The sequence below is a fragment of the Coturnix japonica genome, chromosome 4 (genome assembly GCF_054131305.1).
Source record: "Coturnix japonica strain WE chromosome 4, WE-NBRP24, whole genome shotgun sequence".
In the NCBI taxonomy this organism is placed as follows: domain Eukaryota; kingdom Metazoa; phylum Chordata; class Aves; order Galliformes; family Phasianidae; genus Coturnix; species Coturnix japonica.
The window spans coordinates 52,404,210-52,421,183 of record NC_140666.1 but is presented as its reverse complement, the minus strand read 5'-3'; the positions used below and the strand labels follow the sequence as shown (position 1 = coordinate 52,421,183).

At 41.2% G+C, this 16,974-nt stretch overlaps 2 protein-coding genes across 3 annotated transcripts in view; one reads left to right on the top strand and one right to left on the bottom strand.

Annotated features, from left to right (window-relative positions):
* The window catches only part of IGFBP7 (insulin like growth factor binding protein 7), a 79,999-nt gene that overhangs the window by 33,056 nt on the left and 29,969 nt on the right, over nucleotides 1-16,974 (bottom strand). The window contains exons 2-3 of the mRNA XM_085546801.1: nucleotides 15,101-15,233; nucleotides 10,112-10,257 (exon numbers count right to left, since the gene is read on the bottom strand). The gene's annotated coding sequence lies outside the window, so the exon portion shown is untranslated. The remainder of the gene's footprint in view (nucleotides 1-10,111; nucleotides 10,258-15,100; nucleotides 15,234-16,974) is intronic.
* TECRL (trans-2,3-enoyl-CoA reductase like) overlaps nucleotides 6,630-16,974 on the top strand; it is a 50,430-nt gene continuing 40,085 nt past the window's right edge. For both annotated transcript variants that reach the window (XM_015861575.3, XM_015861573.3), the window contains exon 1: nucleotides 6,630-6,912. In XM_015861575.3, coding sequence (XP_015717061.1) covers nucleotides 6,682-6,912 — 231 coding nt within the window. In that variant the 5' untranslated portion in view covers nucleotides 6,630-6,681. The remainder of the gene's footprint in view (nucleotides 6,913-16,974) is intronic.

The window sequence follows — 16,974 nt, the reverse complement described above, 5'->3', positions numbered from 1 at the left end:
CCATCCCCACCATGCCCACTGACCACGTCCCTCAGTGCCACATCTCCTCATTTCTTGAACACCTCCAGGGACGGTGACTGCACCACCTCCTTAGGCAGCCTGTGCCACTGCATCTCCACTCTCACTGAGGAGAAATGTTTCCTAATATCCAACCCTTCATCAGGGTCCTGTTGAGAATGGTACCAGCCTTGGGGCAGGTCTGCTAGCTGTGCAGACAGAAGAAGCTAAACAGAGGAAAGAAATGGAGAAACAAACAAACAAAAAGCAGTATTTCAATTTGATGAGCGTGCTTTCCCTCACTTTTTAATGTTTCTGCATGGAAACATTTTTCCAAGTACTTGAAGCCTGTGAAAAAAACCTGGCAGGGAACAGTGGTTTGAATGAAAGAAATAAAATCTTCTGTTCACTTGCCTGACACCAAGTTTTCAGGATTTCTGTTTCTCAAAATCATCTGATAGAAAAATGTCACAGAAACATTTTTTTTTTCAGTCAGAAAAAACAATGAACGTGAAAGTAAAGGGCCGATCATTTTTCTTTTAGCCCAAGATTCATCTTCAGGTTGAGACTGAATATTAAAAACGTCATACTAAATTGCAACTCTTCTGAAAGCTTGGAAGTTTGCAAAAGAAGAAGGCTATGCTGACAGGCATATCTGAAACCTAATTCAGGAAGCCCTGAAATGAAAAATGCTAAGAAAGGTTTGGCTTCTTGTATCAGAAGAAATAAGACGTAACATTTCAAAGGTAATAAAAGACCAACCATCCCAAGATCTTCAGACAAGAAGTAGGATTACAAAGCAGGTTCAGAACCTCAGAACCTTTCCATCCAAACAAATGAGCCTTTCTGAGCGCTTCAGCATCAATGCAAACTGCATATTTGAACGACGCACTGTTTTCTTGAAACTGTTCCAAATGACTTCATATCGCACATACCAGTTTTCCACCAAAAAAAGACTTATTCCATCTCAGCTGTAAGAGCGTGAATTTGCCAGCTTATACTGCTGCCATTTGTGGAAAATGGCTGTGCTTTATTGTATTCCTTTTCATCGCTATTTACTGGCTGATCAGTTTCTGATAATGCGGTTACTTGATCTTACTCTGTGAAATTACAACCCATTATCTAGTCGGGATGTGTTCTCAGAGGGGGATTAAAAAATACTGTCAGTAATGTACTCGGTTGAAATTCAGTGAGGACATGGAGTAAGCTTACACTGCTGCAAAGTACAGGGTATCAACACCTGTTCTTCCTTCATCCACTCCCTGTTCTCTATTTCGTCCATGAAGTGGCATGATAGCTTAAAGCCACAGCAAAATGCACAGAAACTTGCTGTCTGTCCATGCTCTGAGGACTCTTGTCAACATGAATGATCTATGTTGCTTGCTTTGCTGCCTGGGCATGAATATGTGTGCTGAGACTGGCAGGGAGCAAATCAAGCCATTGTGTTACAGAAGTCAGTGGCTTTCCTTCAGTGAGCTACTGCTAATTGCAGTGCATAATAACTGTTCTAAGACACTGCAATGAAACCAAGCTGGAAGCAAGTTTCTAACCTCTGCTAACTGATACACCATGTTATTATACACATTGGCAATGCAGGAAGGGGACATCACACCAGTATTAAGGCCAGTGTATAGAAAGATGCACTTCTTGTCACCAAAAAGGAGATGCTAAAGGCTACAGAGTAATGCTGTAGGGAACAGTGCGGTTCTCCATTTCTGTCTGCTAAATGCCAAGACCAGCTTAAAAATCATACCTTGTTTTAAAAACCATCTTTGTTTCTAGAACATTAGAGGTCAAGTTTTCAAAACATTCTTCTTTGTTTCTAAGGATACATGCTGACCTGAAAGAATAACAAAATGTTCCAGCTAAAAATAAAAAAAAAGAAAGACAACTGGAGTATTTCACATAGTCCCATACTTCCAAACACTGAACAAAAAGAAAATCCTACGGCATTCCAAATGATGAGTTTGTAACTTCAGGAATAGCACAGTTTGCACCGATACATAAGAACTGACGGTTTCCAACTGCACAGCTGTAGATGCATTATTCGTTGTCAGTAAGACTGAGATTGATCCAGCATTTAGCCTGCAAGGGTTCCTTTGGGGCACTTCATCACCAGGAGCACCTCCTCAGGCTTCTTCATTGCTTCAGCCCAGCAGCTGCCTTTCGCTCTACATCCTGCCTGTCATCAGTTGTGACCTCTGTATCATACTTAGGTATTTTGGTGGGGATGTAGGTGTGTGTTTGTGTGAGGTGAGCAGGGGGGTGAAGGTTCCACCTCCTACATCTTGCAGATAGAATTTAGATATCCTTCCAGATATCTAAATGCAGATATCCTTCCATCTTGCTGTAGATAGAATTGCTGTACCTGTCTGCTGGCTTTGCTTGTTTCTCTCGTGGATGCCTGTGGGGGATGGAAAGAGGGCTGGGTTTGGATTTGATTTGTACTGTGGATTTACTTGCCGTTGACACTACCCATGGTAAAGGTTAAAGTTAGTTTGCAAAGCAAGAAAAGTAAAGCCAAACCCCTACAGTGAGATGTTAAACAGCTGGCAAAGCTCCACAGTCAGTGGTGAAACCTTCTGCCGCAGGGATAAGGTGGGCAGCACCGAAGATCCCCAGCCCTGCTGGCAGGATGGTTCTTGGGCTCTCCACTCTCACAGCCACTGAACATGCTGTGAGCTGTGTGGCTTTTGGTTGGGTGATGTCTGTGTTGTGTATGTCACAGGGCCAAAAAGACTGGCACCCGCTGCTTCCCTGCCAGTATAAGGGGAGGGATGTGGGTGCATTCTTTGTTCCTGACAGCCAGGCTTCAATGCGTAAATTCCCAATGCGTTTCAAAAGTGCATTCTAGTTGTTATTAATACAACATGGATAGCAGAATTAAAACAATGTTTAAAAGCAATAGCCTCCCAAACAATGCAGTAAACCTATTCCTAAACTCTCATCCAGATGAAGCCAGGAACCTGCCAAACAGATTATTGTTACTATTTTTGTGAGTGAGTGCACTACATCAGGTTCTTAAATCTCTCACTGGACATCTCAGTAAAGACAGACTGAACACACAGCTTCACTCATACCTGGCTCTGAAAACATGAAATTCAAGACGGAAATGGGGAGATGTGGAGAAGCGCTAATGGTATCAAGCACGGTACCAGGCATATGGGCCGCACAGATATCAAATGATATCTGGGATTACCCTGGCCCAAATGCAACATGTCTCACTTGCCTTTGTGGAACCTCACTGGGGTTCTCATGAGCCCACTTTTCAAGCCCGTCCCTCTGGATAGCATCTCTTCCTTCTATTGTATCAAATACTTGGGGCTCTGTCTTGGGAGCATTGCTCAGTTCTTTGGCAACATGAAGTCAGTGGGAAGGGATACCCTGCTTCCACCGAGCATCTAGTGTACATGTGATAAAAAAAGCATTATGCGAGGGGCTGCTGACAAGTATCTGGGGTGACAGAGATTATCTGGAGCTGCTGACTTAACGGGTGACATTCTGCAGACTGGAAGGAGGTGACCAGTTCTCTGGGAACGGAGGAGTGCAAAACATCCAAAGGTGAAAAGGTATTTCAGAAGCTCCTTTGGGATCCAGTTGTGATCTCATAAAATCTCTGTGCTCGGAGGTCTGCATTCACACAGAGAAGGAATGTGGAATGGGAAGGGAAAAGCGGGATAAACAGCAATTTCCTAACACCACTCAGGAAATTAATGTCTTAACCATAAACTTAATACCAAGTCCTTGTCCCTCTCCAATACTTTGTCATCTATTTCGTCTTTGATGCTTTAAAGCATTGTATTCAAAGTACTGCACAAAGGTCAACAACAGCTGCTGCTTTTGTTGTGAAAATACCAGCAGTTCAGTAAACCTGAAATGATGGCTGTGTGGCATCTGGAAAAGAAAAAAAAAAGCCTTTCAGAAGGATGGCTTAACAAAGTGCCTGCCTATCTGCAAAGCAGCTCACGTCAGGCAAGTGCCAAGTGAGGAGAGAAGGTAGAGCCATGGTTTAAGAGTTATGCCCATCTACAATGGCTGCTCAAAAATATTGGCCCCTTATATGGCAGGAAATTCTGTGCAAGTTGAAGCTGTCAGAGATGATTTAATTCTTGCTGAGTGCTCTTTGATTCCTCTCAGAGTCCCAGAGTGAAGCTGAGGCCAGGGACTGTTGGCTACTTGCCTTGCCACAGCTCTCAGAGGCTGCTGTGCCAACAGTTCATACCTCTGTAAAGCAGGTCCATAAATCTCACCATAGGGCTGATCACTGGCACCTGTGCACCAGGATTCCCCATCTCCCACACTGGGGACTGAAACAAGGTACACATACTACACTGAAAGTATTTTCTATGCCTTTTGTCCAGTAGTCAGTGTTTCATCTTTTTTGTGCGTGTGCAGTTTTACATAGAAGAGACTGAATTACCTTATAGTGATCCAGGAGAACCAAACCCATTAATAACATTTCAAAGAGCTGCAGCGCTTGGCATGTTAATGGCAAAATCTTCACTGCTTTTATGCACCTCTTTTAAAGCTTAAGTTATCAGTGATAACTCCATCCCTGCTTATTTTTGGTAAAGTAGCTTTCACCCTCTTTATATGCAAGTGTGACATTTATCTTCATTCTATCCCCACTCACAGTATTAGCGAAATGGTGCTACAGTCTAATCTTAGACCCATCATTTAGAACTGGGAGGAAGGAGACCATTATCTTCAGGGAAACCCTACTACAGGTTAAACCTTCCCACCAACATACCATTAGATGTTGTTGCTGTGTGACAGATGGCAGCAGAGGGGCAGTCTGACAGAACGGCATCTGACACAGAAGTGTGTGTGGAGCAAAAGGGTGGCCTTGAATCCTTCTATTGCTTTTGAATGGAAATAAATTAAGAAATATACTAATGTGTACTCTTACTGCTGATCCATAGATTTTAAGGCTAAGAGGGGGTATTATATCAGTTTGTCTAATCACTCATTCAGCAATTTATACAGTTTCCTTATAGTAATTTGTCCAAATAAGTGTATCTTACACTTGGTATTTAGGACCTGTGTGTTGCATGGCTTTTACCTGTTGGTTTTTATTACGGCGCTTGCAGTCACTCTGTAATTTGTCACTCTCCCCATTCTGATCACAGTTTCTTCAAATTTGCTCTGCTTTCTATATTGTCACCACTCAAACTTTTTGTTTAGACTCAGCTACAAGTGTACTTCTTTGATCACAGCATAATCTTGTTCGAGTCTAATGACTCTTTTCTTTCAGCATCCCAGAGAGGCTGTGAATGCCCCATCCCTGGAGGTGTCCAAGACCAGGCTGGATGGTGCCCTGGGCAGCCTGAGCTGGGGATGGGTGGGCTTTAAAGGTCCTTTCCAACCTAGCCATTCCATGGTTTATGAAATAAATTAGACTGCTTCTTCCTGTTACAAGTATTTTGTCATTGCAAATGCCCAGTCTTGTTATCACTGCACTCAAACCTTCTCAAGAGTTCAGTCCTCACTAATTCGCTGTTTCTTCCTCATATGTCCTTTCTGTACGTCTATAAGAAGCACAGAGATTTCATGTACACGGTCTTGATCCTCCAGAACTGAAGCACACTTACAATTTGATTATTGCACCAGTACCACCTACACTCATATGTGTGAAAATCAGCATATGTGACAGTACTGTCAGGAGAGGAGATTCAGTTTGAAGATGGCCTTTCCTGGGGAGGATCCCCTCACTCTCATTTTTAATTACTGCAAGAACTTACTGATTAGCTTTTCAGCTATTTCACAGAGCTTCTTGTCATGAGGACCTAGATGTGGCAAGCACTACGTTTTCTGCAACAGCAGAATCAAAGATAAGAGACCTGTTCTGTCTCCGCTGTCACCTCCTGGGATGGGTAGGTGGGAGGGGGTGGGTATAGATGTGCTGTCCCTTTTATCTTATTGAAGGTTTTTTTCCCCACTTAATTAAAATTCCTTAATGTCATGATTTTTGTAACATCGATGGTCATTTCCCTGAAGTTTTGCCATGTAGAAATACACTCAGAACTCACTCTACATCTGCCTGCAGAAATCTGTAGTGCCCTTCTAACACTGTAATCCTTAGCATTTGCAGACAACCCCTATGTTTTGCTGATTAAGTCCCAGTGTTTTGTTATTTCAAGTGCTTCAGGCCTCCAAGAGCAACAGTCAGTGTTTTTAGAATAAATGACCACTGATATCATTTTACAGCTGTGTATGAAGGGCACACACACGCAGACGCTATATATACACGCAAATGCTATATATACACACACACATGCACCCCTATACATATGCACATCTGTAGGCACTTTTAAACATGTGTCTCAGTAGATAACAATGGAATTCAGTGCATTCATTTCTGATTTCTCCGAGGCTCTGGAATTTTGGGATCTGACAATGTGTTAGGGAAAAAGTACAATGTGTTGTTTCAAATGCTGGTTTAAATTAAAAGGGAGCAAAAAAGCCAGCCGTACGGCACATCACAATAGCTGGTTAAATATAGACTTGGATTACAGAGCCATTGTTTTCACTCCTGCTAAATAAGACAGCACTCTTAAAATGGAACACCACTTGACCTTTCATGTCTCATCAGTCCGTGATTGTATTTAACTGATGCGGGGAAGGAAGGTTTCCCCCTGGAACTGTCCTCTATTGACATGACGGTAGCTGTTGCTGGGTCATACAATGCTCAGGAGGAGGAAGACCAGCGCCTCAGAACTCAAGAGGGATCTTTCAGCTCATGGAGGAGCTCTGTCCATGTCACAAAACACGCGCTCTTTTTTCAACTTCTCTCAGCTGGTGCTTTCTGCTGGCCATCTCAAACCACCACCAGCGCTCAAACATTCAAAAATCACTTACTTTGAAGTGGAGATCCTTGATGTGCACAGCAAGAAGCAGATCTGCATTGTAGACAAGGTGAGTGTATTATTCCAGTATGTTGGGGATCTGCGTAATACACACGGTGCCACTTCCAGGTTTCTGTTTAGACTCCGCTGTGATCTTCTGTAATACAATAACTTTTGTCTCTTGCTCATTCACAGTCCTCATCTGCTTTCTTCCAAGATCTTTACAAATGAACCAACGCAGATTTCTTTCAGACTTTGTGACTGCATTTGGACTCAAAATAGGTCCTTTGGTTGTCTTTTGATGCTTAGGTCACAGTGATGATTTCAGAGCATGATGCCTCTACTTCAGAATAGACATTCAGTTTTAATGCATTTTCAAAGCTAAGCATCTCTGCAATGCCCTGAGTTCTCGTTGGTATCTAAACATACTCAGCTGTGCACTACATAGTGAACTGGACAGGAGCCTGGCATTTTTAAACATTTTGTTTGCAAACAGAAGGACTTATCTAAGAGAGGTAGAGATGTGTTTTATTAATGATGTGGATCAAAAGATATAAACAACAGTCACATTGTGTAAGTAGAACGAGATAGCTGGGTGGCAGGGAACTTTACAATGCAGCAAGCAGCGACTGAGGACATCTCATATTTACACCACAGTTTTCATGATTCATTGTGCCTCAGCATATGAGCTGGCCTCTTGTGTGCTGTGAAATGGGGAATTCTAAGCTACTCAGATTGTAGGAATCTTCAGTAACACAGTAGAGTTTTGAGATTTACTGTTCTGCTAAAAGAAAAAAATAAATCCCTTATCCTCACAGGCAACAGCTGGAACTGGTGGATAAGTTTGCTTCTAATGTTTAATTGACGGGCTTTGAAGCACGCAGGGTGGAATGCTACCACATTTCTAGTGTTCCTGATCATTTAAGGGGTGTTTTTGCAATGTGTGCCTACTTAAATCTCTTCTATGCACATTCTTAAAAGGCCAAATGTTTTTTGAGACTTTCTGCATCTCGCCAAAGGGGAAACGTGTACACAGTGATCAAACAGATGTGATGACTATTGACAGAATTTCTAATGGTAGGTTTGCATTATTTAATTTACTGAGTAATTTCATGCAGTTATTAAAAAGACCTATCTGCACACTGTACTGAATAATGCTTCAATCCAACAAAAGACTGAGCATATGTCTTATCTTAAGCTTTCCTACAGGCTTATTAAAAGAAATATATTAACAGAAAAAAAAGAGTGACGTTTCTGGAATCCATTCCATGATGCGTAGAAGAACTGCAGTCTTATGGGACAATGCATGGACTTGTGTTTAAATTTTTATACTGGAATTTCTTCAGATCACAGACTCTGTTTCTATAGAAGTGGCAAAAGAGTTACGAGTGGTGACTGTGAATTGATCTCAATGTAGAGGTAAAATGCTTGCTGAGGAGCAACAGCAACTATTACCTGAAAGCATGCACTCAGGAAGTTATGTTCAATTTAAATGGCTGTGGCCATCCTTCTAGGCATGGACCTTATTTATTTACTTAGGTGCAGCACCAGGAGGTTGGTACAAATACGCTGCAAGGCAGAGATTTCCAAGACTGTCTATAGCATTTGCATTTCAAACACTGATTCACCTGTGTGTCTAAGACCATTAATTTGCTGTAATAAATCCTTTCTAAGGCAACCTCGAAAGCACGGAAGTTGAGTTCCTTACTTCAGTGAACACTTGTTAGTACTGGTGAATCTCATTTCAGCTGGTTATCAGAGCAATCAAGAGACCATTTTACTGGATAATGCATAATCTTCTGCTTAATTAAATATAACATTGATACAGACTTAACATGATGCTTCTAACACCTAGGTTCTGTTTCTAAGATAATTATGAATAGCTTCATGTCTTGAGGTTGCATGTAATTAATTCTTCTCAGGATTTACAATACGAAAGAACAGGAACCTTATATTTAGAAATGTATGTATTTACATTCTTACAGCATTTTTTTAGTAGTTTCACGTATTATGACTTACCAAGTGTATTTGTAGTATTCTCGGATTCATAATGCTTCTGTGGCTTAAAGGCTTTCAGTTGCACCAGGGGAGATTCAGGTTGGGTATTAGGAAACATTTGCTCTCAGAAAGAGTAGTAGTGCTTTGGCACAGCCTGCTGAGGGAGCTGGTGGTGCACTGTCCCTGGAGGGAACTGTGGAGATGTGGCACTGAGGGATATGGTTAGTGGGCATGGTGGGGATGAGCTGGACTGAATTGGACTGAATGATCTTAGAGGTCTTTCCCAACCTTATTGATTCGATAAATCTGAAAGGAACCACTTATAATGGCAGAGAGAAAACCCCTTTCTTTCTCCACCTAATAGAAACTCATACAAATAGATTTGATGATTAAAGAACAGGTTAAATACCATGCAATGCTGATACAGAGTTTGCTTCTATGACATGCTTGCATATGCATATGAATCCTGTTCAGATTGGTAGAAATTCTATAAATTCTGCAAGGTGATGATACATCTACCTTGTTTTGGTATTTACTAAGAAAAAGTGTCTTGTGCTCAATGCAGTGTCAGGGATTTAGAAAAGGTGCGCTTAGCTCTGTGACCTCAAGCAGTCAGCTGATATTGGTAGGCTTTGGATCTGGCATAAGTAACTGTGAATTAATTCCCCAGTCGTAAAATGAAAAATAACACTATCTCTTGGCTTCCTTACCCATCTTACACGTTGGGGAGGGATAAGTCACTTAATATCAGTGAGCTGAGTGGTTAGTCTAAGGTTCTGATCGTCTGTAAGACAGGCTTAAAGGCCTACAGAATGAATACATATTTGCCTGGTGTTTTAAGTCTGTAAGATACGTTCACTTCTTACTGCAGAATTTCCAGAGTCAGGATAGCCAGAAACAATACTGAAAGAATGCAGAAAACGATGAAAACCTCAGATATTGGATCACTGTGATCCCATCCAGGAGTTGGGGCTTAAAGAAAAAGACATCACCCTGAAAAACTTGAAGTAAATTCCCCAGTCAGCAGCACTGGCAGTTCTTTCTGCACATGTCTACTTGTTATGAAAGTATCATTACTTTAATAGCGTCAACCTGCTGTGGGGACTTCCTCTGCTATGGATATGACATTATGCAATTAGTTTGGTGCAGAAGAGCTTTTCTGGCAACTGATTGATTTAAAAGAGAAACAAAAACAGTGCAAGGCATTTTTCTCCAGGTTTGCTCTTGGTACAAAAATGAACTTTGAGGTGAGCAAAGGTACGTGGACTTACATGATCTCAGCAGTGGCATAGCAGGCAGTGAGGTTTTGAGGGCAACAATCTGGGCACATGAGTCTGTTTGAGTGACTGAGCTCCAGCTCTTCCTTCCCTCCCTGCTGCTCGGTTGGAGGCTTTCTATTGGTGGAACTCCCAACTGCCTGTAAAGAACAGAGGGCAGGCAATAAACACTGATTAATACTTTTGTGTTAAATATTTTCATTGAAAAGCAGACTCAAAATGTGTAAGGATTTTGGCTTGTCTGTTTACTTCCAAACAAACAAACAACAGGAGGTTCAAAATTCATGGAGTCCTAAGGATGAAAGAAAATAGGTTTTGTATTTTTAAACAAATAATCTACGATTTCCATCTCCAGCCACAACTTATGGAAGAGAAACAGCTGTTCAAAAACTGCTTTGTTTCTACATTATCGCAAAAGCCTGGAGTAGGTTGGTTTTAAGGTTATCAATGTGCAGTGATTTGATTTATAAACTCCGTTAAGGCAACTCGTAATTGTTTCTGTTACAGCATTCATTGTATATTATCTTATTCTTCATATTAACTTGTAGTAAAATGTATTTTCCTACAAATGTGGCGCAATGTAATTAATTTTGCACGAGTTGCTTTGAAGGCATAAAGTGTTGCACAACACTGTTTTACAGAATAAATCACCTCTAGGGAAACCAACAGAGAAAGCTTTTTTTCCCCATCAGAAGTCTTGGATCTCAGTAGTTTTGTGCTTTGTGGTTTTGCTACCTAAGCTTTAAGCAGAGGTGCAAACTCAGGTTATGTCTGCTGCACAATGGCAACCTAATGCCTACAGAAGAGGACTTAGAAAGCTAAGTCACTAGTAATTAAATACTTGTGTTAACAGTATGTACTGTAGGAACACTTAACTGTGTTTATGAGTGTAGACATGCCATGCAATGCAAACAGTGAAAGTGATGTGAACATCATTATTTTTCTTAAACTAAAGGAACACTTAACTGTGTTTATGAGTGTAGACATGCCATGCAATGCAAACAGTGAAAGTGATGTGAACATCATTATTTTTCTTAAACTGAAGGATCACTGTGTAGGGCTGTCTTCTCATTACACATTCTTGTCACATCCAGCCTAACACAAGCCTGTGCATCATTCCAGGCAATTACATACATGACTCTTCTTGCAGTTAAATATAACACAACATATAGAATCACAGAATGGTTTGGGTAGGAAGGGAGCCTTGAAGACTGTTCCAACCACCCCACTGTGGACAGGGACTCCTTCAGCTAGTTCAGGTTGCCCAGGGCCCCATGCAACCTGGCCTTGTAGAATTTCAGGGATGGAGCATCCACAGATTCTCTGGGCAGCCCGTGCCAGGGCCTCACCACTCTCACAGTGAAGAATTTCTTACTCATGTGCAATCTAAATCTACCATCTTTCAGTTTAAAACCATTGCTCCTTGTCCTTTCTCTACCTTCACTAGTAAAAACTGTCTCCATCTTTTTTATAATCCCCCTTCTAGTCCTGAAAGGCTGCTATAACATCTCCTCACAGTCTTCTTTCCTCCAGCCTGAACATGTCCAGCTCCCTCACCCTATTTTTATAGCAATGCTCCCGTCTTCTGATAATCTTTACAGCCCTCCTCTAGACTTTCTCTAACAGGTCCGCATCTTTCTTATGCTGGGAGCCCTCAGATCTAGATGCTGCAATCCAGATGGTGTCTCACAAGGATGGCATAGAGGGGGACAATCACCATCCTTGACTTACCGGACATGCTTCTACTGATGCAGCCCAGGATACAGTTGGCTGGTATACAATTTGTCATTTATGAGTGCTCTCAAATATTTCTCCTCATGGCTGCTCTTCATCCATTCATATCCCACTCTATACTGGATGCTTGAGACTGCCCCAGCCCAAATGCAGTAGAATCACAGAATCAGTACTTTGCACTTGCCCCTATTGAACCTGATTAGGTTCACAGTGGCCCACTTCTCAAGACTGCTGAGGTCCTTTAGGACATGGCATCCTTTCCTTCTGTTCTAACACCTGCACCACTCAGCTTGGGGTCATCTGCAAACTTGCTGAGGGTACGCTCAGTATGTATTACTACACCTTTGGCCGCAAAGATAAAATAGGACTGCTTTTGATTTATTTGAAAGGGTAGCCTTGTTTGTGTCTGAAGGAGTTTGCAATCATTTTTCTTTCTAAAGCACCTAAAAGAGTAGTGCCCTAGTATCTGCACACTGTGGTTTAACAATAAACAGAGTTACTTCTGATTTATACTGGCAGGACAACAAAAGCAGATGCATTCAGGTGCACTATCATAAATCTTTTTCTTGCCTGTGGGTTGTGGCTCTGTCACAGAGAGTGGGCAGCCAAAAAGAACAGCCACCACCAGCTCTCTTTTCCGTGGTTTTATCTAGCAAATAAAAATAACTTCTCACATCACAACCATCACAATGTGGAGGCTATTCTGTAAATACCACATTCATTCTAGGTGAGCAAATGCAATTACTGAAGTAGGCAATGAACTCAGCAAAGAACCCGTGCAGTGCCTTTTACATCAGACCTTCCCTGTTTGCTTCTTTAGTAAGGAAGTCAAGTCAGTATAATATTGAAGTCATTTTCCTGAAAAGAGATATTGAATTGCCTTGTATAGCTTTATTATTATTATTATTTTTTAATCTTGCAGTTTTATTATTTAACTTCACGGAACTCTGTTCTTTCTTGTGGGGAAGGAGCAGAACCTGTGCATTTCCACAGCTGCTTTGTTTTATGTACAGGATTTTTTGGGATCATCATCTCCCTCATTCAAGCAGTCTCTCTTTAAGGATATTTGTTGCTGTTTGGTGCCAAGGGTACCCAAAGGAATTCAATAACCGGCTAGTCAAAGGAGGTGGTTTCCTTGAGCAGGGCACTTTTTGATAGTGAGTCCCACAGCAATACAGTTGAAGGAACACAGAAAGAAATAGCTGAACTCACTGCTGTGCAAATCCTGTTCTACTTCCTTTTGAAAGGAGGATTTTGCAGTGCCATTGTCTTTTACTGCATGTTTTCCCCACATGTAGCTCAACAGGGAGCTGGTCCCTGCTGGGAGACACTGCAAGAAAATACATTACATTTACAACTGTTATAATGTCTGTGCATTTTCTTGCCCATAAGAAGTGAATCTTATGCCTACTCCTAGTGCTGGAGGTGATATCAGAAGTATTTTCCTCCTCAGTTATTAGTTACACTTCTCAAAGTAGGTAAACATATTCAGATTCTATTGAAGCAATCCACTTCAATTGAATTCTTCCTGCTGTACTAGAAATTCACATTATTTTAATGTCAGTATAGCTACAGCTAGCAAGCAACTGGACATTAATCTCTGCTCTTTGCAGTTACCGTTCTTATTTCAGTACAACTTTTTAGATGAAAAACCTGGATAAATGGTTTTGGGTTTATCTAGAAGAGAGAGACCGAGGAAAGGAGAAGCTAGTAACTTAAGGGCATTTAACATTTGTAAAAGAGTAGTTCAAAGAAGGAGGAAAGCCACTACCAAAGACTGATGCTTCAGCTGATACTAATTTTCAAAGCTTAGAAATGCCTTTAAATGGCTGTTTTTATGCAGCTCTTATCTTAGCTATAAAGGTCTAAGCTTCAGCAGGGGGGAAGATAGAGTGAAATACAAAAGAGAAAAAAGCCCAACAAAGCTTAATTCAAAGCTTGATGAAAACAAGAGATGTAATTCATGAGGCACCAGTGGTGCTCCAGGTCTTCATTTACCTGCCCACAGCAGGGGGATGGAGCTCAATGATCTTTAAGGTCCCTTCCAACCCAACCCATACTATGATTCCATGATCCCGGCCAGCTGCAAAGGCCAGCTATGCTACAAGAGCAGTGAAGAGGGCCGAAAGTATATCTGTAGAGACAGATCCTCAACCGCTGTGAAAATGTTCTAATTCCCTAAAAAGCGATGACATTTTACCCCAGCTGCACATTTGCTGTATTGCATGAAAGGTAATTCACAGATAATTGCAAATTACGAATGTAGTGGAGCAATACAAGACCGTAGGGAGCTGTAGGTGTTTTATTAGTCTAACAGTTAATCAGCACAACCCATGATGGAAATTTAGGCTATAACGGCATTTCATATAGGCATTATTGTAGCATTAAAATACTCCTGCCCAGGATTTATTGGTCCATTAGAGTATGCTCCAGGATCTTTCTGAAATCTTAGTCCTGTGATTCTTCACAAAATACCTGAGCCATGTAGTAGTGGATCTTTGTCCTGGTTTCTCCACAGTGTGTGTTCCGATGCTAAATTTTGGCTTTAGGAGTAACAACAATGTTGATAACACGCTGATGTTTCCAGTTGTTGTTGAGCAGTGCTGTGCAGAGACAAGGACATTTCACTTCCTAAGCTTTTCATACTGCCCTGACAGCGAGAGGACTTGGGGGGCACTAGGAGCTGGGAGGGGACAGAACCAGGAGAGCTGATGTAAGCTGGTCATAGAGACATTCTGTATGACATCACTGTAAAACTGACTGGAATTGGCTGGAGGGGACTGCCTGCGTGCTACTTGTTGGGTGGTGAGCAACTGTATTGTGCATCACTTGTTTTCTATATACGTATATATCTGTATAATATTATCATTACTATTAATTATCTTTTCTGTCTTAGTAAATCATTCTCACCTCATCCTACAAGCTTTATTTTTTTTTTCCTGATCACACTTGGAGCAGGAGGAGTGAGCTGTGTGGTAGTAGCTGCCTGCCAGGTTAAGCTGCAACAGAGCTATAAATACCTAACAGTGTATATTACTGCTTTAATTATAATATACCTGTCTATGTTTAAACAATTCTGGATTTTTAGAAGTTCTTAAAATGCAAGCTCTCCTTTGAAACAGGAGAATAAACTGTGGCAGAAAATCTGTACCAGAGGTAGAGCAAATATCTCCTCATAGCACTTGGCACTGTGAAAAGCATTTAGATTTCTGATTGCCCAGATGATATCTAATTGTCCTCATACATCACCTCCATTTCCCGTTCCTTTCTGTTTCCAGCTCCATCCTTAACCTCATGGGCCACGGGAGGCTGGCTGCCTCTCCATCTTTCTGTCTGATCTCACCAACATAATTTTGGACCTATTGGCCAAACATAAATACACCTGTAAGAGAAGAAAAGAGTTGAAAAGGTCACTTAGCTTCTGCTTGTCTAATGAACTAACTGGGCAAAATTTGTTTCCATCCCCCCACACCCTAAACGTTGTTTTCATATTACGGTGAAATCAAATGAATCTTGGCCTTTCAATGACATGGAGATCTGGGAGAGGAAGACAATATTACAAATTAATTTTGGAACATTTCGATCTCATGACACAATAAATATTTCAGGTGCAATTTGTTTTACAATGTAATAGTGCATTCATATATTTGAATCCTATTTCCTATCAGGTGACTTTTCTTCGCTGGAGAGGGTGTTATGTTATTTTACACTATCACGAGTGATGTGTCAGAAAATAATGCGAAAGTAATGAAAGTTCTGTAAGGATGAGAAATGAAGGAAATGAAAACAACACAGCAAAATGAATTTTCAGCATTTCATGAAACTCAAGTCTTAAAAAAAAACCAAACAACTGCCCAACAAACACAACCACCACAAACATTTTCTATTTCAGTTTTAAAACTCAAAGTCAACATGAATTTACACATCCACAGTGGTTTTCCAGAACCACTCCGTTTTCCTATTAGAAAAGTGATGTGACAGAACTTTCCCTGCTCTCAAGGTGAGCACAGAAACCTTACTCATTTCTCTTCAGCTAAAGGTTAGAAGGCACAGAGAGATGCCTGTGCTGATGACACGGTGAGCTCTGTAAATCGAGGGATGGCCTGCAAGCCTTCTATCGGCTAATAGATCACTTTCTCTTTACTTCCGCAATCATTTTTAGCAGGGGGAGACAAAGCTCTTCCCACTGTCTGACGCTTCTTTTTCAGGTTGTTTGTTTTTTTCCCTGTTTTTCTGTTAAGGGAGAGTATTTATTATATGCACCCAGCTTGTAGTACAAAAACAACATAACATCTTCAGAGACAAGCTTGCCTAGTTTGAATTGACATGCCCACACCCAGTAAGTGCGCAGTTTTGTGCATTCATATATATATTGATCTACTGTTACTGGGAATGTTAGTCAGTTGGATTATCTCATATGCCACAGTTCAGGTGACCACATAAATAATCTCTAGGAGACTAAGCAATGCGGCTGTAATAGAGCCAAAACCACAGTGCTGAATCTCTCTGGTTTTTGGAAGGATTGGCATAAGACCAGACCTTATTTTTCTTCCAGTATAGAGTTTGTGCTGTGATCTATTGAATAAAATGCTGCATTTCATGCAAACCCTTTGTGTAGTTGCTGACAACGCTTGTCTAAAAGGAGTTACTTGCCTAAATGTGGAAGATATTTATATCTCTTTGGGCATGACCGGCACAACGGGCTAACAAAGAAACCATTGTGGGACATGCTGAGGGAGGTTTTCACAGCACCCATTCTTAACACCCATTCTTGAAGATTAACAATAAGAAAAAGGAATTGGATGTGGATGGCAAATTCTCAAAATGCAAACATCAATTAGAATGGGTGTTTCCCTGATTCACTTGCTGTGGATTGCTGCTGATTTATAACAATACAGCATGTTCCCCAAGCAAAGACGTGGTGTCAAAGCAGTAATTATGAGGTATTTGTTGTGAGCTGAATTTGGAAATTACCCATCTCTTCCACTAGCCTCATTTCTGTTTAGGGATCAGTGCTTCAGCTCCGATAAGCTGATGGTCACCCTTTTGAACAAATGTACCTGGCTAAAGAATGAGGCTGTCTGCAGTTAAAAAACAGCTGCAATGGCAGAATACCTGAATTT